This window comes from Telmatherina bonti (assembly GCF_933228915.1).
Source record: "Telmatherina bonti genome assembly, chromosome: 1".
Classification (NCBI taxonomy): domain Eukaryota; kingdom Metazoa; phylum Chordata; class Actinopteri; order Atheriniformes; family Telmatherinidae; genus Telmatherina; species Telmatherina bonti.
The window spans coordinates 25,356,032-25,383,207 of NC_136619.1; the positions used below are offsets into that span (position 1 = coordinate 25,356,032).

At 37.1% G+C, this 27,176-nt stretch overlaps 1 protein-coding gene across 1 annotated transcript in view; it reads right to left on the reverse strand.

Moving 5' to 3' along the window:
• Nucleotides 1-2,159: 2,159 nt before the first annotated feature.
• cpne7 (copine VII) overlaps nucleotides 2,160-27,176 on the reverse strand; it is a gene marked incomplete at both ends in the record, with an annotated part of 35,029 nt that continues 10,012 nt past the window's right edge. The window contains 12 exons of the mRNA XM_079244801.1: nucleotides 2,160-2,312; nucleotides 4,033-4,269; nucleotides 5,545-5,678; nucleotides 6,136-6,187; nucleotides 8,064-8,118; nucleotides 17,145-17,278; nucleotides 17,874-17,933; nucleotides 18,556-18,642; nucleotides 18,846-18,944; nucleotides 19,089-19,178; nucleotides 19,262-19,345; nucleotides 23,177-23,251. Of these exons, the coding sequence (XP_079100927.1) occupies nucleotides 2,160-2,312; nucleotides 4,033-4,269; nucleotides 5,545-5,678; nucleotides 6,136-6,187; nucleotides 8,064-8,118; nucleotides 17,145-17,278; nucleotides 17,874-17,933; nucleotides 18,556-18,642; nucleotides 18,846-18,944; nucleotides 19,089-19,178; nucleotides 19,262-19,345; nucleotides 23,177-23,251 (1,260 nt within the window). The remainder of the gene's footprint in view (nucleotides 2,313-4,032; nucleotides 4,270-5,544; nucleotides 5,679-6,135; nucleotides 6,188-8,063; nucleotides 8,119-17,144; nucleotides 17,279-17,873; nucleotides 17,934-18,555; nucleotides 18,643-18,845; nucleotides 18,945-19,088; nucleotides 19,179-19,261; nucleotides 19,346-23,176; nucleotides 23,252-27,176) is intronic.

Below are 27,176 nucleotides of genomic sequence, written 5' to 3' on the forward strand. Positions count from 1 at the left end.
TAATTTTCAGCACCTTAAATTATCAGTTCAATATCTTTGTGTCATAACAAAGAAAGGGAAAGTAATAAATAAAACATAATAAATAAAAAATTCAAGTTTTCTGACTGATAAAAATTTAAAATTGAGTAAATAGAAATCTGTTGGGGAACACTGGCTTAATAGTGCAATGGAAGCGTTATCTTTTTGACGTGCTGATATTCCTCATGACTGATGAAATGGCAGTAAGATGCCTTTTTGACAGCTATGCGGGGAAAGTGGTCAAGTAAACTTTTTCTGTCCTGTTTAACTAACTTAACTGACACTTCTAGAAAATAGCAATTTCCTCTCATTTGAAGAGAAAATCCATCATTTGTGGTCAACTTAAATCCTGGAATTTAATTATTCACTTTCAAAAAACCTGCATCATAACTTGTGTCCTGCTGTTGGGATGTTTCTGACTTAAGCTACAATAAACACTATGGCAACACTCTGACAAAGACCTGAATAGATAAGTAAAACGTTTACTCTTAGTACAATAATAGCATTTTAAAGCTCAACAAAGCAATATTATAAAGCCTGTTAATTTTATTTTTATTATTATTTTTATATTTATTATATTTAAAGTTAATTGGAAGTTAAAATTACTTACTTGTTCTCGGAAAAGCTTTCAGGGCCAATTCATGGAAAGAAAAACTGAGAACGGTGGTAATAATAAATACCAAGAATGTATTAGTCTGATGTAAATGTCATAAATGTTGATGCGAATGTGCTTCCATTTGATTTAAAATGTACAATTCAGTTCTTTTAAAATATCAAGTAAAATTACATTGCATATAAAAAGCAGCAAACTGGAAAATTCTATATGCAAAAACAAAAATTTACCACAAAAATCTGAAGGGTACTGCTTGCATGATCACTGTCAATGGTATGACAGCAACTGTTCAAAGGGAAATAATGAGCAAGAAGCCTGACTTTCACAGCCTTTGCAACGGTCACTTGACAGTGGACCAGAAACTAGGTGCAATCATTGATCACCTCTGATCGAAAAACATCATTCCAGTTTAGCTGACCGATCACATTTTCTGTTTCGCTGTAAATTTTCAGCTGCTGGTCGTAAATGAAGAAGCACACAAAGAGCTAAGGCAATTGCACATATTAAAATTGCTTAAACTTTATGTCACTGGCAGTTTCACAAATATTTCAGGGTGAGCAAGTCCCAGGAATTAAAGCCACACACAAAAAGCTGCTGTTTACTTTGAGATTGATTCATTGGGGCTATTTAAATAATTATTGTACGCAAATTAAATAGATTGGTGGCAGTCTGTATCAATGAACTGTCAGGCCTCATCATTGTCTGTCTTTTATGTGCTGCAAAGAAACGGTGCTTTTCACAGTTATTGCCGAGAAATTTTTAGATTTTCTTGGAAGAAAACGTTGGTGCGCATTGGTACAAAACTCTTCGTTTAAGTAATACATTATATTAGGAAAAGCACATAAATGGAAAAAAAATTACATTTACAGTCTTTTCAATCTGAATTCATTGTGGATGGACCTGAAATTAGGAAAAATATCATTTAAAATAAGGCCAATTCTGCAGCTAAACAGACTCTGACACACAAGGGAAATTTAACTCAATCATAAGTCTGAACCTCAAGCTGCAGCATTTTCTGACTCATTTGTCTTGATTAAACGTAGTCAAGTTAAACAATCTAATACTGATTGCACCACACTTCAATATGATGGGAACATGTGACATAAGGAAAAGCGACACATTAGTCTGAGGTGAAGGAATGGATTTCATGGAGGAATAAATAATAATAAGCCTACATCCTATCAGTAGAGCAGCACTGAGGGATTAGCCTGCATGCATCAAAACATAAAGGAAGGAAAACAATCTTCCACGACTCATAGTGCTGAAACAGCTGGATGGTTAGTTTGCTCAGTGGCTAGGGTGTGCTCAAACCACACTGAGCACAGAAATATAACCCACAATCTCTGTAATTTTGTCCTCATGTAAACATTTTGCTTAGAGTGAAAAATGAGATAAATAAGCAACAATACACTTATAAGAATTTTCTCTTCAGTTCTCGTCCAAAGTGGTGAGGCATGGATCCTCTTCTTTTTCAGTCTGCCAGACTGATGGTGTGGTCAAAGCTTGGTCATATGGACAGAGCGAGCGTTTATTCTGTTGGGGTGGTGGCCACTGGGCTGAGGATGGGACTCAGTAATTCCCTCATTGGGCTCATTGGGGAGATGGCCTTATGGCTGAAGTACTCCACCACTTGACCAGGTACTTCTGCCAGAACACATTTGGCCAGGGCTGCAGGTGAAGCCTGCAACAGAGACAGAGCACAACTGGAGTTGTCAAAGCAACTGTGAAGCATTGTTTAATCTGAAATGCAGAGCCTTTAGCAGCAAAACTCAGGGGAACATGGGCAGTGTTCAGACTTCTTTCTTTGTCTAATTAAAAGAGATATATCAGTGTCTTACATTATTAGAGCATAACTGTGCCAGCATTAACCAGACAAATGTCTCTTCTGCAATGATCCCAAGAGCTACATTAAAATGAAAGATACATCTTGTGCTGTATTTCAGTGTTTTGCTGGCTTCCCTGTGATCAGAAGGTGATGCAAAAGGTTTAAATCTTCAGTTGTTACACAGTAAAAAGTTTATTATGTGGAATTTATTTTCGCTCCATGAAATATGTTGAATTACATTGCCATCACTTAATGCCAATGTGCCTGCAAGTTGTATGGTGTTCTTATGTTTTATGTAAAGGTAATTAGCTTGAATTAACTGTCAAATATAAATACAAAGGGGAAAATGCAGGTTTTTTAAGAAGAAAATGGTCTACCACAAGTTTCTAGAAGCATCAGGTGTTCAACTTATATGCTTGATATGATAACCTGATTACTGAGAAATGATACCTGTAAAGACCAGGTCATATGACATTTTTAAATCTCTAATAAAACTGATATCATTTTAGCCTAATTTATTGAAGTTACAGTCATAAAATGACCATAGGCTTAAATTGCTACTTTACTGAGACAGTATTCAGACCAAATGTTTATGGTTTGGATGTGATTCAACACGTGGCATTTGCATTTTGCAAACTGTTGTCATGTTCTAAGGAGCTCACAGTGCGAGCAAAATCAGGCTTCACAAATGAAACAAATCCATCAAAACAATAGTAGGAACCTGACAAGTGGATAAATCTGCTGTTCGGTACGTTCTGAGGAAAAAAAGAAAGCACCTCTGTTCTCTGCAACATAAAAGGTCCAGATAGGAAGAGGAAAAGAAAACCACTTCACAACATCCAAACAAGTATAGAACTCTCTCCAAGACAGGTTGTCAATATCTAAGTCTGCTACAAAGAGAGGACTTCATACGTGCAGGAAGAGAGGGTTCGCCACAAAGTGCAAACCGCTTATGAATAGAAAGGGCAGATTAGACTTAGCCAAAAAATTTTTAAAAAGCTACAAAAATTCTGACACAGGAAAAAGAAGTGTGGAGAAAGGAAAGGAGAAAGCCTGAAACAGCTATAGAGCACACACTACAGTGTTTCAATTACAGCTAAACCTCTGAAAAGGTTGGTTCTGCATATTAAAACTGGGAATCTGTACTAAACTATTGCACATGGCTTAACTGGAGGTACAAAGCCAAAATGAGAAAATATTGTTCAAACATTTCCAAAACTATCAACACTTTTTGCTTTAATATTGAGAAGGATTTTCTTTACCCAAGCTTATCCATGACAGGTTTACACATATTTATGCAGCTAAAATGTCGCTGACTGCAAACATGAAGATTTGTGTAAGTGAATTTTTGGAAGGCCTCCAGCTGGGGTGTCCATCTGTGGAACTAGCAAAACCACCAAAAGCTGCCTGCTAACTCTTTTAAATAACAAAGACTGTTGGTGTTGGAGAGAATAAACAGATTTAGTGTTCATTAGCATCTCCAACACAGTTTCTGATGCAGTGAGATTCAAACAGAAAAGGGAGAGTCAACAACTGATGACTGACAGATGGGTAAAAAAAAAGAAAAATCACTTACAGTTTTGAAATCTCTGAAGGGCACAAACTGAACAATGTCCCTGAGGACAGGCTCGCCCTTTGGTGAGCGCAGGACTCCGTCATCTCCATCCAAAATCTGCATGTCTGTGAAGTCTGCGTTGCCTACACCAACAATGATAATGGAGAGCGGCTGGTAGGAGGCTCGAACAATGGCTTCACGTGTGTCAGCCATGTCTGTCACTACGCCATCCGTGAGGATGAGCAGGATGTGGTATCGCTGTGAAAAGACAAAAACTTTCAGTTTGAATGAACCCATATGAACATGAAGCCATTTTAGCATCTGTGTGTGATCAGAAGCAAGGACACGGCTCAGAGTGTCATCACAAAGAGAAATTTCTTTCTGTTTTTCTCAGTTTTATAAACTCTGCTTAGATATTAGACAAATACAAAAATAAAAGAGAAACAATGTACGTTACACAAGTTCAACATAGTCAGGTTTTCTTTGCATGAAGTCTCATAAAATTGAAGATGAGGAACATCACAACAATTATAATCAAATGTCTTTTTCAACTTCATCAGGCTCTGGGCGCGCTCTCATAAAGTGGGTGTTTGACACAGCAACATCAATCGTCTGCCACTTTATTTAATCAAGACGGGGATGTTTTTAATGGAGAGGTGTGAAAGCTATAAAAACTGCAAATGAAGCGAGAGAGGAAAGCTGACTGAAATCAGTTAATTGTGTGAATGAGAAAGTAAATGAGCTTCTTATTTCAACACTATGCTGTCATTGTTTGTAACATAAGAGCTGCATAGTCAAGCTATTTATCTTTAAGCCAAAGACATGGAGTTTATGTCATTTTTTGTCAAATCAAAGTTAACTATTTTTTTCCAAACACAGAATTTTGAGTGCTTTTTTAGTTTGGAATTTCTAGACCAGGCATCACAATACTTCTGCCTGACATTTAAATGTCTCAGCCCAGTTTAATATGTGGGGTACATTCAGAAAAAGAGCTGACATTTTAACAGCTGATTTCATCTGAAAATCAAAAACAGTGATAAACTAAAATGTTCTGTCAGAGTGAAATTTATTTCAAGAGTCTGGTGAGTATTAGAATGTGAACAACATCAGTAGTAACATTATCAGCATGGTACCATGGACTGAAAGCATTAACAAGTGGCTCACAGTTCACTTGTATCTCTATGTTAGTGATGAAAAAGAAAGACTGAAACAAAGATTTGTGCATCACCACAAGGAAAGAAAAAGTAGCACAACAATTAAGGTTCACAATGTACAGTTCATGAACTAATTACTATCACAGAAAAGTCTGATGTGGAAACATATAAAACATCAAAAGAGCCTGTAATGACTTTTATCTCAAATTTGAATAACAGTAATTAAACTTATAATGGGTGCCTTCTTTATTTGCACCATATGGTCTCATTAAACGCAGCCATGAACTAGAGGCTGCACACTCAAGGAGGTGGTTTGGAGGCTCAACAACAAAGCACATATTATTTCCACAAATCTCTGGGAGCTCGAAGAGGGACTTACAGAAGCATCTTTAATGTTTCCATCGCCTGCTGCCAACTTGGCTATCCTGTTAATGATCGGAGAAACGTTTGTTGGGCCATACAACTGGATCTTGGGAAGGCAGTTCTGGTATGCTTCAACCACGCCTTGGATCTCTGATCAAAGACAGGAATCAGTGGAATGATGGAAGAAACAATACAGTCATCTGCACTTGTTTTAAACAAGATACTTCATAGTTACTTTCAGCTCTTTCGAAAAAGTTTTCTGTTCAACACATTTTTGAAAAGTCCTCCTTAAGGAGCTAAACTTTAGATTTCAGTTCATCTGAGTAGATTTAAAGAAAAGAAATCAAAATCCAAAAATAAAAAAAATTTGACTTCAGTAGTACTAAAACTGAATCTTATTATACTGCATAAACACATGGATATAATTTACTTATTGTATTAAATATAAGTTGTTCAGTAGTCTTTTATCTGAAGTATAAATCCGAGAATATTGAAGGAACACTTTTATTTCAGCTGCTTGTACTGCATAATTACAGATGTTACGTTTTGTGTCTTCAACCTAGAGAGGCTCTTTTCTGGTAAACTAGTGTACAAAACTCCCCTTTACCTTCACATTCATCGTCATCTGGGTTGAAATTAATTGCAAAGTCATGTGACACCTGTGAATGGAAAAAGAGATTTTAAATACAGTGTGTATTTAGTTTATTTAGAAATATATAGATGTTGGCATCTAAATATTTCTCCCCAAGAGGGTCTTGTGCATAAAAACTATTTTATCCTGGTTTATATACACAGTATATGTTTTGTTGATATTAAGTATATTTCTGACAAGGTTGATACAATAAAACTACAAAGAACCCAAAGAAACTAAGACAACAAATACAACTAAAACTGTGAAACTGCCATGAAGTTATACAGAGTTATTTCCACTTAAAATGTTTAAATACATATATATATATATATATATATATATATATATATATATATATATAGAAACATTTACTGATGATATCAGAGAAGGATCAGAAAAAAAGTAAAGTCATGATGTCAAAACAGCAATAGATATTCCAAAGAATCACAGAGATTTTCATTTATCTCTGAACTGTTTAAATAGCTCTGCCCCTACTTGACTTTTCCTCTGACAAGAAAGTTTTTTTTTGCGGAAGCACCAGCTGTCAGCCATATCAGTGACAATTGACTCCTCTCCAGCTAGCAACTTTTTAAAATTCATTTATAGACATGGAAAGAAATTAAACAAATTGACAACCATTTGACTTTAACATTTGGCCACTGCACAAGAAGCAGTCTAACTTTTGCAGTGTGATTTACAGATGGCACTTAAACATGACACGAGAAAACATACACGTACAACTAAATGATTTGTAATTGCTCTCATGGTTGATCTTTTCGTATATCCCCTGTTGTGATGTTCAAATAGGCACACAGATTTGCAAACACGGACAATGTGGCTAGTATCACTGTTCCCTGCTGATGCATTACTATCATTCATATAATCTCAACCATTCTGTATGCCAAATGATTCAGAGTAAGGAACAACCACAACACTGCACAGTTTGAAAATGTGTCTGTCCATTTGGTCAGGCAAAATAATGCACCTGCTGCATTTTTGTTTCCATGGTCACCAAATGATTTGCATAAGTATATACATCACTTTTTGAACAGCTTGCAACCAACAGATGGATCTAATAGCAGTTAAAAAATAAAATAAAATCCCTGATCTACCATCTAGTAATCAACACAATATTCAAAAGCATTTAGAGCACTGGAGTCAGCTTTAGCCAGTTATTTAGGTGATAACAATCCATAAAGCTTGCACAGCTGGTGCAACAGGACCAGCAGCCTCCAAGTTGTTAGAGCAGTTCATGAATAATGTAATGGCTTAATTAACATTTAACTGCCTCACCTAACCTAACGTGTCAACAGCATTCATATGAAGTCAGATGGGGTAAGGTAGTCATTGTAACACTAAATTGAGAAATCAAAAGTTCAAACTTACTGGACAGCAAATATTTGCCATTCGAATTATCAGTCATAATTATCAGTCTTTCACAATGACACATGGCTCATGAAGACATAAGCTTCAATGCATGTGTGAGCAATCACAATCACAATCACAGACTTTACCCCAGGGTGCCATTAAGATGTCAGAAAGGCCAATTTGCTTAAGCAAACACTCTTGCAATTTTATGTAAATTGAGCATCTACACTCTGGGCTTTCAGTTTCAGCAGAACATGATATTTTCTTAGACAAGTTGATATTTTAGACAGAGGCTTTATGAATAAAAACAGACTATGTAATTAGTTTTAAATGTGAGATTTTGACAGAATGACAAATTGTGTTATAATGTAGGTCATGGAAATTGCCTTGCTTAATGTACAGCTCTGGGATAAAATGCCAAGCTGCAGCGATGACACACACACACATGAACTGTCATTGATGTTTTTCATGCTGAGCAGAAACTCTGAATAAATATTAAAAAAGGAAGGTCAAGAGATGTGGCAACACATACTCACTTCATAATTTGGAGGGATTCTGGCACCAAACCCCAAAGCTGAAAATCGTTTGTCACTGAAACAAGAAACAATTTGATCAGTAATAAAGCAGTTATTACAGTTTAGACAGCAATCTGAAAAAATGTTTATGGATTATCCATCTGCTCAGGTTTCCAAGGGCACACCTCCTGCTTGTTTGCATTTCATAACATGTTAAAAGCTTGAATAACAGTTTGAAATCTGTCCCACAGTCCCTGCAGCCAACGTTTGCACCTGTTCAAAGAGCTTCTTTCAGGCTTTCATCTTTCCATTTTTCATTGTGTCGTTCAGATGGGCAGATATGACTGCAAGATTGTTATGCTTGATTGGGTCGCTTCAGTCAAAGGCCAGGGTACACAATTTTGTGTTAATAACAATCCAAATTATGCATGAGCAACAATTCCCCATTTGCAAGATAGTGTACTAAATGTTCTTCTGCTACTTTGTGGTGTACAAATTTTAACATGATATTCAAAATGTTCTTACAATTTTCCATTATTATATTATGACATAAAAAAATCATTGCCTGTACATTAAATTATCCTTACTGTACTGTAAAATGGAAAACTTACATAACATACCCCAAATGGATGTGTATACTGGGAGCATTTACATAAACATTCAACCCAGTGCATCACATTTTTCAAGCTGCTGAGAGAATGTTGGATAGCAATGCTCAACACTGCAAATGTTTAGATGGCATACACATCATCTATGTAATATTTTCATAAACCACTCAGTTAGTCTTTCTTTGATTCAAAGTATCAAATGTACCACAAAAGATCATGTAACTACACAGAAATGCCTTAAAACACTCATACTAGGCAGGATGAATAGTACAAATTTAACTTGCATCATGCAAGTTAAATTTTATAGACATCTCAAGATGTCTGTTTGTTTCTCAACACATAAATTAATCTTGTTCCTTAAAAGTGGAAATAGTTTAAAAGTCATGAAACCAGGTATAAAATGTCAATGAGAAAGAATGGACTGTAATAATTTGGATCGTCATATGTTTGTTGGCAGGATCGTTTTGACACTCTCAGGCACCCCATAAGGGCTCCACCACCACCTTGCTGATGGTTCAGCCCTGTTGGGGCACGGTGGTCCTTCACAAACCATTCAGAACTCTGTTCATATCGACCAATGTAGCATGGTATTCAATTAAACTGCTTGAAAATTAGTTTTCATAATATTCATGAGCCCACTGCATACTTTTTTTTCTCTGTAAGCATTAGTTAAGGGTTGTCAAAATACAGCTAAATGAGTGACTGAATATCCTGCTTTTTGAGGTTCTTGAGATTCCAGAGACCAGCCGCTTTGAATATCTTCTTTCTATACGTCAGTGGCATTTTAGCTACTGCTCCCGTGCATTTGCCTAACAGAGACCTTCTCTGATATGTATTAATCTGAACAAACTTTTTTTCTCTCTAAAACAGACCATGAAAAAGAAACCAGTATTATGTTCCATCCCAAGTTTTTGTGAAATGTCTAATGCACTCATTCCTATCACAAGACATTGCACTAATTCCTTCTTTTGATTTGCAGGGAAAATCTTCTTCTCACCATCATGCTTGAAAACCGTTTTTTTTTTTAATGAAGTGGAATCACCTTCTTAATCAGTTTCCCCTTAAATACACTCACCTGGCAAACTAAAAAAACCTATCTGAGACTTAGCAGTGATCTAAACAAACAGGAAAAACAAAAGCAAAATCTTTCAAAGAAAACTAAAAATCACTATCGCAACCCTGCAAGCAGATTAACTTGAAGCACAGTTTTACTTCTGAAAGCCTTTCCCTGATGATTTTTTTATATGGTTAAATGTGTCACTAAGACATTAAAAGGAAGGGTGAATCTGATGAAAATGGCTGTGACAAAGTGATCAGAGTACTTTCCATTTAAAATGTCAGATGAATTAAAAATTTCCATGGTAACGGCAATCCTTCCTGGCTTTTGTTGTGGTAACAGAGTTGCTTTTGGCCTGGATGACGTGTTTAAATTCTTCATATATCTGAGGAATAACTGTCTGATCCTCCATGGTAAAGTAGCTGATCTGCAGGATTTTCCACGTCTGCAATTGGTCAGATGCTCAAACACCACCTGTTTAATGTGAGCATGAACTAATAAAGATGTGAAAACAATGGGTTGAATATTAAATTGATAACCAGCTTCATCATACCACTGATCCAGATCCTAAATGTATGGGTAAGTCAACCCAGGTACAAAGAGACATTAAGGGTGCTACTGACTTTCTGTCTGGTCTCTTACCTTAGCAGTATCATTTATTCATTATTTAATTTTCAATCCAAAGTCGCATCTGTGTTGCATGTGATGCCATCAAATTTGAAGCAAGCATGTAATTCTTCAAATATCAAAAACATTTCTCTGTTTTAACATTTATTAGTATTTAATATTAGCTTGGCCCTGCGATGGACTGGCGAGCTGTCCAGGTTGTACCCTGCCATTCGCCTGAAGACTGCTGGGATAGGCTCCAGCTTCCTCGCGGCCCTTCATCAGACTAAGTGGTTAGGATAATGAATGAATGAATATTAGCTTGTTTTCAGTTTAATGTAAGTTTTCAGTGTGTGGATTTTGTTCTTGATTAAATTTAACTCAGCAGTCAAAGTGTCTGGAAAACAGAGTTTTGCTTTTTAATTAAAGAATAAACTGCAGCCTGTGTCTTTGCTCCAATCTGGGTTTAGTATAATATGCTTGGATTTGTGGGATTTCGTTAAAAACCAGAATTGTCACAACTCTTTTTACATCTGTGATTGTTTGCCTACAGACAGCTTTCTCAAGTGGCTGTTTCTGTTATCAGAGCATTTACTGCATTTCATGCCTCAGTGACTGACAAAACCTCCCCGCTCAGTACAATCACAAATAACATCTCCAGCTCAGAGGAATTGGAGTTTGAGGCACAAACATTCAACACGATATCTTTAAATCAGTTAGACCAGATTCGTTGAGGAGGACTTCAAAGGTTTCACAGTGAATTTTACAGTTTAGGAAGGTGTTGAGTTATTTGGTTTGTTGACAAGTGGCGATTAGAGAACCGTTTCATACGCTTTGTGTGGGTAATATTGCTTTGAGGCAACTTTTCAGAGCTATCAGAAGTATTTGATTAAATCTAATGGGTGCGGACTTACACCAACACTGGCAGAGATAAGATGGTGTGTGATGATTTTCAAAGTAAGCACTGAATCAAACTGGAATGTTTTAGTTGTGCTACAAAAAGAATTACTTGCAGAGGAAACTTTCAGTTTTGGCTGCACTTACAGTAAGAATCAGACAGGCAGGGGTATTTCAGCCGCGCTTTTGGCTACAAACATTATTTTTTATATCATTTAGTTTCAGTTTTCTTTTCATTCATGTAGCCTCTCCATGTGAAGTACTGTATCAATATACAAATGCACCTGAGTTACAATGCTCCATTCTCAGTCATAGCAATGTGTCCACATGGTCCATCTGAAGGTTAATTTCCCCTTTTTCCTCCAAATAAAATCCCTCCTGAATACAAGCCTTTACTTGATATTGCAACCTTTCAAATACACAGATGCATGTTTGATAGTGCATAATGATAAACCAAAAACAATATGAAGTTGGAAGGGGAAGGACTTTCTTTAAGCCCAGCCAGTTTTCTCTGTCACATGTTGTACCTTTGCTGTTGTTAATAATGCAAATATAGAAAACACATAATCTAAACTTCAAGACTATTGCACTGCACAGACGAAATTGTAAAAAAAAAAATATGATGTCTTAAGGAACCAGTGACTCAGCAGATATAAAGGACGTGACATATAACCAGCTCATACAAGAGAGTCGAAACAAATATTCATCATGAATTCTACTGTCAAGAGGTTGGTGGTCCTTGTCATCTCACTCTGTTAGCACATGTGAGGAGCAACAGGATAATGTGACCGGCCGGTGCAACAGCCCTCTTAGCGAGGAAAACGAATCTCTACCCACACAGACAAAAGCTAGTCTCTCAACTCCATAATGCACTCCTCTGCAAGGACTCAAAAAATCCCACGTCACCTATATCCACTAAAGGCTAAAAGGTTTGCTTGCCTACACTTTACACCTCAGTAACAATTCCAACTTCAGAGGGAAGTGCTGCCTACACTTTCAGTCACTGTTTGCCCAGAAGCTTGTTTCCGTGTATGACGCCATTGTGTATCAAAATCATGTAAACATGGAAATGATAGAGCTACAAGAGCAAACTGCACATTTTCAGGCATGTTTTCAGTGTCCTCGGTGCTATCTCTTGGATGCTATAATTAGCAACACAGTGCTCCCCTGATACTCAATTGGAGGATCTGCATAAATCAGGAGTCAGGGTGTTAATCTTCATCTGCCTTATGTTTAACAGATGAGAGGGTCTTTCTATGAATCAGATCCAACAATAAATAACTTTTCCTTTTTTGTTTCATTACCAAATACCTGCAAGTTTGCCTGGAATAATGATGATGATTCACATATTTTAATATTTGCTCCTTCTGACAAAATTCACCATTTCAGCTGGTAATGGCTCTTGTAGTAACAAGTACTCTCACATGCAAACATGTCAGGCTTCATGCTGCACCTCTTCTGTCTTTACATCAGATTCTACACCCTGCTGTTTTCTTCCAGGCATAATGCCTCCCACTTCTTTTTGAAGTGCCTGCTCGCCTGGCATCAGCCCTTATCTCTGCATGTATTGGTGTGTAGTTCAGTCTAATGATCTATGCAGTCAGACTACGAAGGAGAACCAGTCTGCAACAGATACAGAGAACTGCAACTGTGAGCAAAAAAAAGAAAAGAACTCTGTTGTACATGTGAAACAGTTGAGCATTGCATTTTTTTCTACTACCAGAGATATCTGTGACTTGAGAGACATACTCACACCCAAAAATACTAAAGAAATTACAGTATGACTTTACAATATACCTAAACAATTTTTTTAATAAACAAATTTTAAGAAAATGTTAAACTAGAAATAGCTTTTTTTGGTATTATCCTCCAATACCTGGTGGATTTCTTCCTATTTCCAAAGTAGCACCACTGAGGACAAAAGATTAAGAAGAAAGGATTAATGTGGTGGGGGAAAAAAATGTAGACTCTCTAAGTTCTAAAGTTTGTCAGTGTGTCAGGATACAAACAGTCGCCCTCAAATGTATTTATAGCTTCATATTAATGAAAAGCAAAATTTACAATAGTCAAATAACTCAAATAACTAAAAAAAAAAAGTAAGAATAAATCAAAATTTGCTATATTATAATTTTGTGAAATAAGACATTGCTTTTTAATTAAATTGAGTTTAAAAGAATAATTAAAACCTGTTCTGGGACGAATTAGAGCATTTTGTTGATAAGCAGTGTGCAAAAATACCTGTCAGGTGCAGAGGTCTGACTCAGTGTTACAGAAAACCCTTCATAGCAGCAACTCACAAAACAAAATGCAGAAGCTGTGTATTGATAAACTAAGTACAATCTGTGATTCAGTAGTTTATAGAACCATCTGAAGAAGTAATCACTGTAACTATTCTTTTTACACCTTTCTTCTGTTTTCTGTGCATTAATTAATCTCTAGGCTAATGCTTTGGGGGCACAGATGATCCAAAGACAGTCGGCGTCGTGGTACAAGCCAGAAAACATATTGAGGGCTGCATTTAAATACAAGGACTTTTGGAAATAGTGAAGAAACCAAGAAACCAATCATTTTCTTAATTTGTTTGCTGTGGTTCTGTGTGCACTTGTTTAAAAAGAGCAAAAGATTTATTTAATTAAAATGAACATAGTATCTGTTTTTATAAAGATTATATGATATGAAATCCCAAAATACAAAAGTTGCTTATCAACCTACATTATTCATAACTGATTAAATAAAAAGGCTCTCATAAGCGTTTCACACTAACAGGGAACATTTTACTCAAGTCATCTGTGCTTTGGTATACAGAGGAATTTGTGTGTGACTCAGTGACTGGAAGCAAGGTTTCCAGGTCCTGCGGCTACAAAACAAACTCTAGTCTTGACCCCTCCACCATCATGCTTGACAGCTGGTATAAGGTGTTTTTGCCAAAGTACTGCTGTGTATCACCAAACATGCAGGTCCGGTATGGCCCATGGGCCAGTGGCCTAGGCCTTGAAATGGTCCGACTGGCCTGCTTGTCAAAACGAAAATAAATCACACTGTACTACAATGCTGCAGATTGGCCTGCTTGTCACTGGCATGTGCCCACAGACAAAACAGACGAGTTTGCCAAATTGACAGTAAGAGAGGGTGCAGAGAGGGACCTTTATAAGCAAACAAAGGCACTTCAGGAAGAGGTGGGCAAACGTCCAAAACTTTCTAATATTCTCAAAGTCTCCATGAGCAGCAGTCAGCCAAGATAGCAAGAGAGTTCACCGTTAAACAAACGTGGGATACAGATGACACAGTTGGCATGTAGCTCTGATGAAAGCTTTAAATTTTCATCTGAAAATAACATGAAGATCACTATTTTAGATTCTCCACGTTCCCTTTTCTGTTGCTGTAATAAATCATGGCACCACTTGCTGTCAAAACTTCATTCTGTTGTAAATGCTGCCATGGTTTGTTGCAGTACTGTTATAACTGTCATATCAGCCTAAACGTAAGGGTTACTGTGGATTCTGACCTTGAATCTACATTATATGCTGTATGGCATTTCCTGCTGTGGCTTTGGTAAAATATTAGTTCATATTATGTGTTGTGTCTGTACACACATTCTGCACTCAACTATCCTTGTTCAACTCTAAAATAGCTGCTAACTGTGCCAGTGAGGAACGTTTCATAAGCAAAGATTAAATGACAATTAGAAACTTTTTAACAGCTTATGTTTATCATTTTGTGCTGATAATAAGTGACTGCAGCTTTTTAAGCTTGATGGTTAAACGTGTTTAATGTGTGAGTGTTAACAACTCCATATGGAGTGTGTGTTTGTGAATGTATTTCTTTTTACATGGTGATGGCATGGCTGATTTAAGTGTATAAATATTTGGTGGCTCCTGGTGGACCAAGCATACCTTCACAGGTGGACCATCTGTTATTACTCAAAACTGAGATAAGGTGACCCCTTCTTGTTTTTGCTGTTGCTATAAATAGTGGTGTTAGGGTAGTTTGTATATTATATTTACTGTGGCAAACTGGGATCTAAATCATTTGCTGACAAAATGTCACAATCATGTTGTTTAGCTCAGTATAACACCTTGTCATTAATATAGGAGTCCTACTGTGACTGCTGCGTAGAGCATTATAATGAAAGCAGGAGACAGAATAGACCGGTGGCTTATAATTGTCTGGAAAGGTTTCTCAACACAGAATAAGCTTTGGTTATTATTTAACCTGTGTGTGTGTGTGTGTGTGTGTGTGTGTGTGTGTGTGTGTGTGTGTGTGTGTGTGTGTGTGTGTGTGTGTGTGTGTGTGTGTGTGTGTCTGCGTGTGTGTGCACGCATGCGTGTGTTAGTGTGGACTTGTATGAGTATAAATATAGACAACCAGTAAGTGAGTGGGGGTGACTTGAGTGAGAGTGTGACACCTAGCCTGACATATTTGTCCCTGTCCATCCCATAGACTGTACAGTCTATGGTCCGTCCTCATTATCTTCTTCTTCTTCTTCTTTTTCTTCTTCTTCTTCTTCTTCTTCTTCTTCTTATTATTATTATTATTATTATCATTATGTCATAAAATTACTTTCAGCAATACTGCTGCTTTTTGTGTTTTGTCCATTAGCATTAACCAGCATAACAAATGTTACTTGTTCCAAGCAGGATGGCAACATGGTTACACAGAATTTAGTGTCAGATTGACAACTGCTAAAAAAATTGTGTTTTTGTTATTAGAAATAAATTGCAGTGTTTCTTCTTCCTTAATAGTATATCATACTTCCTCTGTTCTCTGAATGTTCCACCTAGATGCAAACACACCGTCATTAGCAGACAGAATTTCATCCACTGTGCCCCTCAGTGTCAGATTCCAGCAATCTTCATGAGGAAAAGCTGTATGTGTTTTTACTACTGCGTTCAAAGTTTCTCGCTGCTGCTTGAACTGCCAAGAAATGTGCAAGTCTTTTGAGATTTCTTTGACATTGTAAGAAAATAGTTCAATTTCCATTTCAGAAATGTTACCTCAGCATTAGAAACACCAGGTGGAGTCTCTGCTTCTGGTATTTACCCAAATTAGTCAATACATGGATGGTGCACGACGTTGATATGTACATTTGCATAAACACAGAGATGATTCTTGGGTCTCTGGAGGACCTAAAGTTTCACAGGGGCCCCTCCAACCTGTGTTCCATGATATTATGATATTATATATTTATAAAAATGACAATAATATTAATATTATCTTTAAAGGCATTGTTGCCACAGCATTAAATTATTTAATTGCAACTTGTAAAGTCCTTTGACATCTTTCATTTCTTTCATTGACTTCTTGATTATTTTCTATTTTCATTTAATTAAGGTCAGAAAACATTTTATTTATTTTCTATTTTAAGAAGTACAAAGTGTATCCAGTGGGCTGGGAGAGTGTCCTTGATGGCTCTGGTACCATCTTCAGCTTAATGTCTTCATATACTATTAATGCCAACATATTGCTTTCACTTATCTGCAATTTAAACAATTTTCTTTTTCATTACTTTGCAAGAGCCATTAACCATGTGCACATTAGGTGGACAATAAATAGAATCTAATATAAGCAGCAGAAAAGGCTTATGACTCAACTATTATCAGGAACCTAACTATTATAGAGTTTCAGATGCTAAATACATTTGTGAGAAAAATAAATGTGAGGAAACTGGAGCTGGTGGTCAGCAGGTCTGATCCATTAGCTGTGTAGCAAACTGGTGAGCAGAAATGCAATAATCTGCAGATGCATTATGTATCTGTGCTCTGCAATTTCCATTAAAGCTTTTTTGTCATGGTTCAGATGGAGGGGCTTGTTTCAGTGTGAGAGAATCCACTGGAATGGCATATGAGTAGCAGTCTGCAGCTTTACTTGGCAACAAGAGACTCTGACAGTTCCTGGAAGAAAAAAATCTTTCTGAGAAACAAAAGATTGACAAACCTGTCATAGTCTTGACAGATCTCCCCCACTGCTATCAGAGCTTTTAGGTATTCATTGGGCTGGTATGGATTGATGTAGTGCAAGGAGCAGCTGTTCCTGGGGTCTCCGTTGGATGCTGTAAAGTCAATGGCAACCTGGTAGAGAGAAATTAAATCAATCTAGCGTTAGAAAATAGGATTTTTTTCAAAAGTTTAATGTCATGGAAAGACTTTCAGATTTGTTGCTTCTTATATGAAACACTCCTGTAAACAAAAGAGCATGAAATATGTTTATTGGTATTATGAATAATTTCATCTAAGATGATAACTTTTTTTCTTTTACACCCACACAGATAGAGAATCTACACCTTCAATATAACCCTACATCCATGGAGGAACTACATCTACCACAGAAGACCTCATGTTATTTTTCATTGCTTCTGTGATACAGCAAGACAGGAAGAATGAGCACTAAAGAGAGCAGACCAAAGGGCAAAAGTCAGAGAACGTTCCTGTTTTATTCCATGAGGATTTCTACAACAAAAGAAACTAACAGCGCACATAAACAAAAACAGAGATGGCATATAAATATATTTTAAAACTGTATGCAGAGAATGTAGGAGAGAAAAAGCAATGATTGTAGCTAGTAGATGGTTTGAAAGGATTAGATCATCCTACAGCCTTGTAAGGAGCACAACTACAAGAGTTCAGTGACACTGAAGTGTGAGCAAACACAGATTAAACAGTTTACCGTAAAATGGATTTGGCATCCTCCCATGATGTAATCTAAGAAGGAGTACACTCTGTGGAGCTGCAGGATACAGAGGGAATAAAAAAAAAAAAGACAAAAGGATATTCAAGAAAAAAACCCAAAAGTAATGTTTAGGTTTGGAAAAAAGTGCCCCACTGTACTAACAGAAGTATCTGGTCATCAACCCATGAGAACCCAGCCTAACATATATGATGCATACAGTTTCTCAGACATTTTGCTTCTCTTTATGGTAAAAGCTTGGCTCAAAATCCTGTTTAACACAATTTTAGTTGTGTTTTTACCCTCTTAATGGACACCAGAAAGCAAAAAAAAATTATACTATAAAACTGTTGACATGTAAAAAAAATTAGGTACTTTTTTACATTACATTTTGGTAAAGGGACAAATAAAGACCTCATATTAAAAAAATTGACTTATCTGATGATTTTTTCATGAGTTGAGTCTTTAAGGATTAAAACAAAATCAAGAAATATGGTGACAAGGGGTACAAAACAGACTTTCAGAAGCAGCAGTAGCACGTTAATCAAGCATTCATCACTAAAAGATTTGTTCCATGAGTGAATGAGGTGTTTTTTGTCCAGTTTTATTGTGTAAATGACATAATTACTCACAAACTGACTCATTTACCTAAAATATTATGGAAAACATTATTTGTTCCTACCTTAAGGTCACTGAGAATGACAACTCCTGAATTTTTATAGTTTCTCTTCTTCTGTTTGTACTTCGGATTCACACAGTCCCACGAAACCTTTAGACAGAGCAAGTTAAAGACACAGAGGCATAAACAGAAGCAGCAGCAGCTTACTGCATCCTGATGATAGAAAAGCACCATGACATTTGTTTCATGTGAAATAGATTTCAGCAGAATAAAATGAGAGGCCTAGTGGAAATGGATGAAGCAGTTACACAGCCGCCTCTCCTCTGTTCCGTTCTGCCTCTAAATTCACTGACCTTATTTCCACTGGAAATTTTCTGCATTTCCCTGAAAGTGGCATAGAACTCGCCGATGAAATCGTGCTTCCCCCTGGAGTCATAATCCCACACTAGGCACTGTGGCACACACAGATAGTACTGCTTATTCCTTCTGTGTGCTTGTGTAAAGAATGTTTACACAATATAAAGACATTTATCCTTTAATATAAAGTGAGAGTATCTGCATCAATTGTGAACATACAGTTCTTTAACACGACTTACCTTAAGCTTCCGCTCTTCGTTACAGCTGCACAGGGACATGAGGGACACTTTGAAGGGCTCCCAAACTGGATTCAGGTTGTTCTTAACCACCTGTTGGTTTAGGAGCACGTTACATAGGAAGACCTATGGAAAAATGTCTGTTGACGACAGTGAAGAGGAAATGCAGTGACTACCTCAGTTCTGTGGACAAGTTGTTCAGTTTCATCGTCATTAAGTCGAAATATTTCCAGAAATGGGTCTGACTTGCTGAAAAGATCCTGTAGATGGAAATAAACAAGAACTATTAACCCAGGCTCCTATAAAGAACGACATCCCTGGCACAACAGGCTCATAAAACAAACTATGTAACTAAATGTTTCTGATAGTGTAATGTCAAATTTCTTTTTCAATGGCTGCTGTAAATCAAATAAGAAAGGCAAACAAAAAAGTAATCTTTAGTGTTCATTTTCACTCATTTTTCTTTTCCTCCACACTAAGGCACAGAAAAGTACTCTTCTGGGTACAGAGCTGTACCTTCAAGTCAATAATGAAGACTTCATTATCCAAGCAGAATGGACAAATAAACCTAAACTCTTGTTTTGTATATTCTCATTCATTATGTCTTTTTTCTTTCTTTGTCTCATAGTATACAGACTTGCATGCTGGGTAAAGTGGTAACTCTGAATTTACAGTGAGCATGTATGGTTGTAGCGAGCAGGTACAGTTTTGAACCAAACATCAAAGTTTATATAATTCAGGGAGGTATATATGTGTGTATATATATGTATATATGTATGTATATATATATATATATATATATATATATATATATATATATATATATATATATATATATATATATATATATATTTCATATGTATTCAGGATGGGAGACACAAAAAGTACATACATTTTTAACAAACAGTGCAAGGGCACTAGTAAGACACCAGTTGGAGCATGTTTACCTTTTCCATTACCGTTAACATTCTTATTCCTCAATTTCTTACAGTAATTCTTTCTTTGTGATTTTCACAAAACCTGTGTGGTCGTTTGCCAGACTCGTCGCAGAGCTATGACTATTTATGCTCAGTGGAATGGTCACCACTCTGTTTATTTGTTCAGCAGCAAGATTAACTACAAGACAAATATTTCTCCACAAGCATAAACAAAGAAGGAACCTCTTACTTTGTACTGCAGATCCATGTTACTTCCTTTAAAATTGCAGGACAGGTAATGTTTAATGCTGCTCTTCACTATTGATATATATATATATATATATATATATATATATATATATATATATATATATATATATACATGTATATATATATATATGACAGTAAGGTAAGTAGGTACACCCTGGCATGACATTTATAGGACAACATGGAAGACAAAGAAAAAATCTAACCAGTTGCATTATGTAGGCATTAGACATTTTTACTCATCTGATGTTTGTTTTTCTTTAACAAAAAGAAATATAATCTTGCTATTTCATCAAACACATATTTCTATGCAGTCAGAAAGAATCTTTGTTTCTTTAGTGAGATTTTTTTTGCACTTTGTAACTTCTTATAATAACTTAGCAGTAGTCATGTCTATTTAAATAATCTGTGAAAATACTAAAAATGTTGCTTAAACAAAAGTATGCATAACACTTTTCATCTTTTATGGTTATGTGTGATACCCTACATCATCTTGAGTACAGGAGTCTGAGCACAGAGGCTAAACTGATAATTTAGGTCAATTGATTCTTCAGGGAAGAAAACAAATAATTACTGTTGTGTTCATGTGTTTGTCTGTTGGTGTGTGTTTGTGTGTGTGCAACTGTGATGCTTGGGTGGGTGAGGGGGAGGTTTGTGTGCATGGGATGAGAGACAGTTACGGATGCATTTCCCGCCACATTAGCCAGATACGTCTCCTGAGGGATAGGAGTCGGAGGAAAAAAAAGAACTATAGCATCCTCTTGTTGTTGCCATGGCAACAGCTAGCCAGTGGCATCCGTTCTGTGGACTCATGAGGCACACATGTCAACATTTAATCACTGGCTAACAATGACAGTGATTGTTAATCATTACCAGATATCACAACCTTTTATATTTCACAATGAAACCTTCTGCTCACCAACATCTGCATCCCTTTTGACGAATACTTCAGGTAATGGTCATACAACAGATGAGCTTCTACAGAGCAGAAGAATTCTACTGCTTCAGTCTTTGTGCTAGTACTAATAAGCAGCTTAATAAAACAGTTTATCAGAGAAAATACAACATTTCACACCCATCAAGTTGTTGTTTTCTTTCCTGCTTGGAACTGTTATCTCTGTTTCTGCTGGTTTTGTTTGGTTATCTTGGTTGATTTTAACCAAATTAAACAATACTGTACATTTCTAATCCCCAAAAGGGAAATTGTTTTTTGTATTATTAAGGTACAGCTATCTTTATTAGTCATTAGTCATGAAAAGAAAATGTCATAACAATCTGGTAAGGTTTGAGGCAGGATATTGTTTTGGATTAAAACATTTTTAACATCTTTAACATCATCATAGCAATCTTATAAAGAACATGGTTATATTTTTACCTTTTCGTTTCATTAACTGGTTTTACATCTCAACTACTTCATCAAGGGCTAACAAACAAAAACACATTGAGCCACAATTCAGACCAAGAAGACCAAAAGCACACTCACAGCCACAAAGAAAGTGACATTTATGACGCAGCTTTTGAACGAGCACATACATTTATCCATGTCAGGTTGTAGGAGTCTTTTTAACCAATGGACAAGTTGTATATGAAGCAAAGGTCAGAACTCACTCCAAAAAATACTCATATTCATAATCCTACTGGTTTTACCACAGTGGGAGTCTCATTGAGACTATGTGAGACTACTTGTACAGGTAAAAATACACAGCTCTATCTTCACATAGCTAGTACTTTGGGATATTCATGACACAAAATCATAGTATTCTAAGGGCTGCAGTTTCCTGGTTAGGTTTAGGTACTAAAACTACAGGGCAATATTAGAAATCAAAGCTTTCGGGTTAAGATTAAGAGAAAAAGTTTAATGAGTACATAAGAAGCACTGGTTTGTGACTGCAAACATATGCAAACATCCATGACTGTTACTGACTTATTATTTGCAACGATCAATGATTATCTTGATGCCAAAGTAAACTTCTCAGTTACACCATTAGCTTTCCAAGCTTATTCTGCACCAACATAATGTAGGATGGGTGATTTTACCAGCCAGAAGCAATGGGTAGAAACCTGTACATCTCTCTAAGCTGATGGCATTTTGTGACGCAACATTGCCGCTCAAGAAGCAGTGATTTATTTGAACAGGCAACAATCTCTCCAGAAACCAGTTCAGCTAAAGCCAGCAGGTGGATTCTCCAGGATTTAAACACAAAGTGAATATTTCCATCAGCAGCCTGGATTTCCTCTACATAGCAACTGTCCTAACAGCAGAAGACAGACTTCAAAACAAGATTTTTTTTTTTTTTTTTTTTTTTTTTTAAAGAGTTGAATTATCATTGCCTTCATGTAAGAGTTTGATTCAATTTCGCTGGCAGAGTGGCTGTGAATTTCAAACTGCAGTTTCAAAGCTAAATACACTTGCTGTCTGTACCGTGAGGAATCAAGGTCAAGCCACGAGCCTGGACTCCTGAGGCATGTTCCTGAGAACATGGTGTGACTTCAGATCATCAGACTTGTAAGTGGATGTAAGCTCCCGCTGTCTTTTTGATTGAAATAAGCCCTCGGCAAAGTTTGAACATGCGAGAGCAGAAGCAGCTGAGGTCAGTGATATCCTGCCTTAAAGCAGAAGCAGTAAGACATTTCCCTTCTGACACACTGCTGGATTTCCAAGCAATTTGCATGCAATATCGTTATGTTTACACATGTGCACAAGGACAATGTTACCGTCTTGTTTTCAATTTCCATTTGGATGATCATTCTGTGGAAAAATTATCTATTATTGGTGGATAGTGTATGTGTCAATGAAACATTGGGTGGTTTTCAAAGCTGTACCCCAACATGACATTAGTAGAATCATATCACTTTACAGCCTATAGCAGTGTATTACCATTAAACAACTGTGTTGGCTTAACTCACCTTATCATCAAGTTTCTTGGCGCAGAAAGAGAGCTCCACATAACCATTATTGCCAGAAATTTCCTCAGCATGAACCTGGAAGGGGGCAAGATTTATTTGTATTATTTAAATGTATTTTAATTGACTAAATTAATCCAAGATTCGGTACAATAATTTAACAATGTAATGTTTAACCAAATACATCTGTTGTGTCTATGTTCTTACATAGGTTTTGACTTATTTTATATCAGACACGTAATCTGTCACACACACCTGACATGTTTGGTCTTATGAAGACAGAACGGTTACCATCAAAACATGTCAGGTATACGTGATGAATGATGTGTCTAATGCAAAAGAGACTAAAAACAATGCAGTGTTTACTTTTGAGCAGGGGTCACCAACTCCGGTCCTCGAGTGCTACATTCCTGCAGGTTTTAGTGTTTGGTGATCACTTTCACTGGGAAAACCAACCCAGTTTCATATACTGGTGCAAAGCCTGTCTGAGACTATGAGGAAGAAGAGTCTTCTTCCCATTTTCACAACACAACCCCCTGCATCTGCACTGTCCACACTGCAGCTGCCTCTTCTCCATCCTCTCCCTTCCTCTCTGATTCCTTCTTGAAACACAATGAGAGTTTGTGATAATATGCAAATGGATAATCCAATGTAAACATATTTGAGGCTGAGATAGAGCAAAATCCTGGATGATTTTGCAATTTTGATTTGTTTCTGCTCCCAAAAAGATGACATATCCAGGTGAACCAGGACACATGATCACCCTACTCTTTGACATCTTTATACTTTGATTTTAGATCCACTTTGCAAATCTTGATTATCTTAGTTGATGTTTCGTTCCTAAATGCACTGATTGAAAACTGAGTAGGACAGGGTTTCTACAACTTCTCTTAAAACTATCCTACTGCTAGCCAATGCATTGAGATTAGCAACGCTATGTAGCTTCTTGCTAACATTACGTTAATAGCTTTACATAACATGAGTTGTTGTACTTGCGAAGGGACAGAATTTTTTCCTTAAATCAATTATTGACAATTGTAAATATGTTTTTTATTTTATTTTTTCTTTGTTAGTTTTTTAATCTAGCGCTTATTTGAATAACTACCTGTCCATCGAACATCTAAACAACACAATGTAACTCCAAGTCAACCACACTTCTGTGAAATCAAACAGTCCACTTAAGAAGCAACACTGATTGACAATCAATTTCACATGCTGTTGTACAAATGGAATAGACAACAGGTGGAAATTATAGGCAATTGGCAAGACACACCCAATAAAGGAGTAGTTCTGCAGGTGGTGACCACAGACCACTTCTCAGTTCCGATGCTTTCTGGCTGATGGTTTGGTCACTTTTGAATGCTGGCGGTGCTTTCGCTCTAGTGGTAGCATGAGACGGAGTACAGCCCACACAAGTGGCTCAGGTAGTGCAGCTCATCCAGGATGGCATATCAATGTGAGCTGTGGCAAGAAGGTTTGTTGTGTCTGTCAGCGTAGTGTCCAGAGGATGGAGGCGCTACCAGGAGACAGGCCAGTACATCAGGAAACGTGGAGGAGGCCATGGGAAGGCAACAACCCAGCAGCAGGACTGCTACCTCCTTCTTTATGCAAGGAGGAACAGGAGGAGCACTGCCAGAACCCTGCAAAATGAGCTCCAGCAGGCCACAACTGTGCGTGTGTCTGCTCAAACAGTCAGAAACAGACTCCATGAGGTGGTATGAGGGCCCAACGTCCACAGGTGGGGGTTGTGCTTACAGCCCAACACCGTGCAGGACGTTTGGCATTTGCCATAGAACACCAAGATTGGCAAATTTGCCACTGGCATCCTGTGCTCTTCACAGATAAAAGCAGGTTTACACTGAGTACATGTGACAGCCTGGAGACGCCGTGGAGAACGTTCTGCTGCCTGCAATGTCCTCCAGTATGACTGGTTTGGTAGTGGGTCAGTACTGGTGTGGGGCGGCATTTCACTGTATGGCCGCACAGCCCTCCAAGTGCTCGCCAGAGGTAGCCTGACTGCCATTAGGTACCGAGATGAGATCCTCAGACCCCTTGTGAGACCAAATGCCAAGTTGCACCAGACTGTCCAGGAGTTGGCGAGGCTTTAGTCCAGTCTGGGAGGAGACCCCTCAGGAGAACATCCGCCGCCTCATCAGGAGCATGCCCAGGAGTTGTAGGGAGGTCATACAGGCACGCGGAGGCCACACACACTACTGAGCCTCATTTTACTTGTTTAAAGGACATTACATCAAAGTTGGATCAGCCTGTAGTGTGTTTTTCCACTTTAATTTTGTGTAAAACTCCAAATCCAGACCTCAGTGGGTTGATACATTTGATTTTCATTGATAATTTTTGTTTGATTTTATTGTCAGCACATTCAATATGGAAAGAACAAAGTACTTAATAAAAATATTTCATTCATTCAGATCTACAACGTGTTACTTTAGTGTTCCCTTTATTTTTTTTAGCAGTGTATATTAGAATGCAACTTTAAATTTAACCTCAAACTGATGGCCAGAGCTACAACTCTAGCTCAGTCTGTGCAGATCAGAGGAAAATGTTGACAAAAGTACATGATTTATAACATATAAATGATTCATTCATTCCTTCACATTTTGGACAAATGCTATGGGCTGATGATCAGTGAATAAATGTTAATTAGTGTAATACCCCCCCCCCCCCCCCCCCCCCCTTTCTAACTTCTAAACTAAGTTAGAAAAATATCCATTCAAAGAAAAGTTTTTAAAAATCTGCCCAGTAAAACTGCATAAAGTTGATCACAAACAGACAGATGGACAGACAGATCAATGCAAAAAGACAAAAACAAAACTTCTTCATTGAGTGAGATACTGACATTGCACCTTTTCACCTTTGGTTTATAAGTGTAGATTGTGAAGCTTTTTAGATAAAAGCATATAAATGCTCTTGAAATGCAATCAATACTGGCTGACGCATTCATAAAAGATGCCAATAGAGGTATAAAATCTGGAAGGATATGTACTTAAATTGCAAACCTGTTACAAAAACCCTTTCTAGACAACAGACACTGCCATTCAAGAAGAGCTCAAACACAGCAGCTAATGTAAAACTGAACTAAAAGTATCCCTGAAGTACCTTGCATGTCATTTGAACACTATTTCATTTTGACACACCTTTCTACGGGCTAAGCATTAAAAAAAGCATGCATAATGTGGCCTTTCTATTGTAAAAAAAATTACTTCTACTTTTGCAGCATTGTCCGCAGTTAACTGGTAATTTTTTAAGAGCCTTTCACTTTGCACAGGATCAATAGATACATTAAACAAAAGTGTGGAAAGAACCATTATATGAAAACTGAAGGGCCAATCTCCACACGTTAGTCTCAAATATAACATTTTATTGATGTTTCATCAATTTAACTGTACACACCCGAAAAGGTCACTGCATACAGCTTGGTTCAACGGAGCAGTGCAATGGTGTCACGCCAAAATGGCTATGGTTTGTTTCTTCGTACTTGTGTGTTTTATAAAGAGAAAAAATCAGATATGCAACTTTTAGCTGTTCCAAGTGTGTGTTTTTCTTCTCTGTAAGAAACTGAGAGAAACCTTAAATCAAACCACCAGAGCTGTGACTGAGCGAGCAGCAAGCATGACTGCACACAAAGTTTGACAGTGATGACTGACAAACTTGTGTGTTTTATCAGGCAGCTTGTCTTGACAGGCAACAAAATAAAGTGAATCTTTGTATAAGATGAAGACAAGTGTGTGTTTCTGAATGTGTGTTTGAATGCTAAAAAAACACATTTTTGACAGGACTGAGGAAGTTGCATTCTGAGAATGGTGCTGTTTTTAAATGACGTTTTTCCTGTGTTTATGATAAGGGCTGGGATTAGGCTTATGTCATCATTGAGGATATGGTTTTCACTGTGAAGCACAGATGCAATGGTGTAAAAGAAAATGTGTTTTTTTCTCTTTCCCTCTTTTGGCCGCTGATGCTTACCAACACATTTCATACCAGCAAGAGC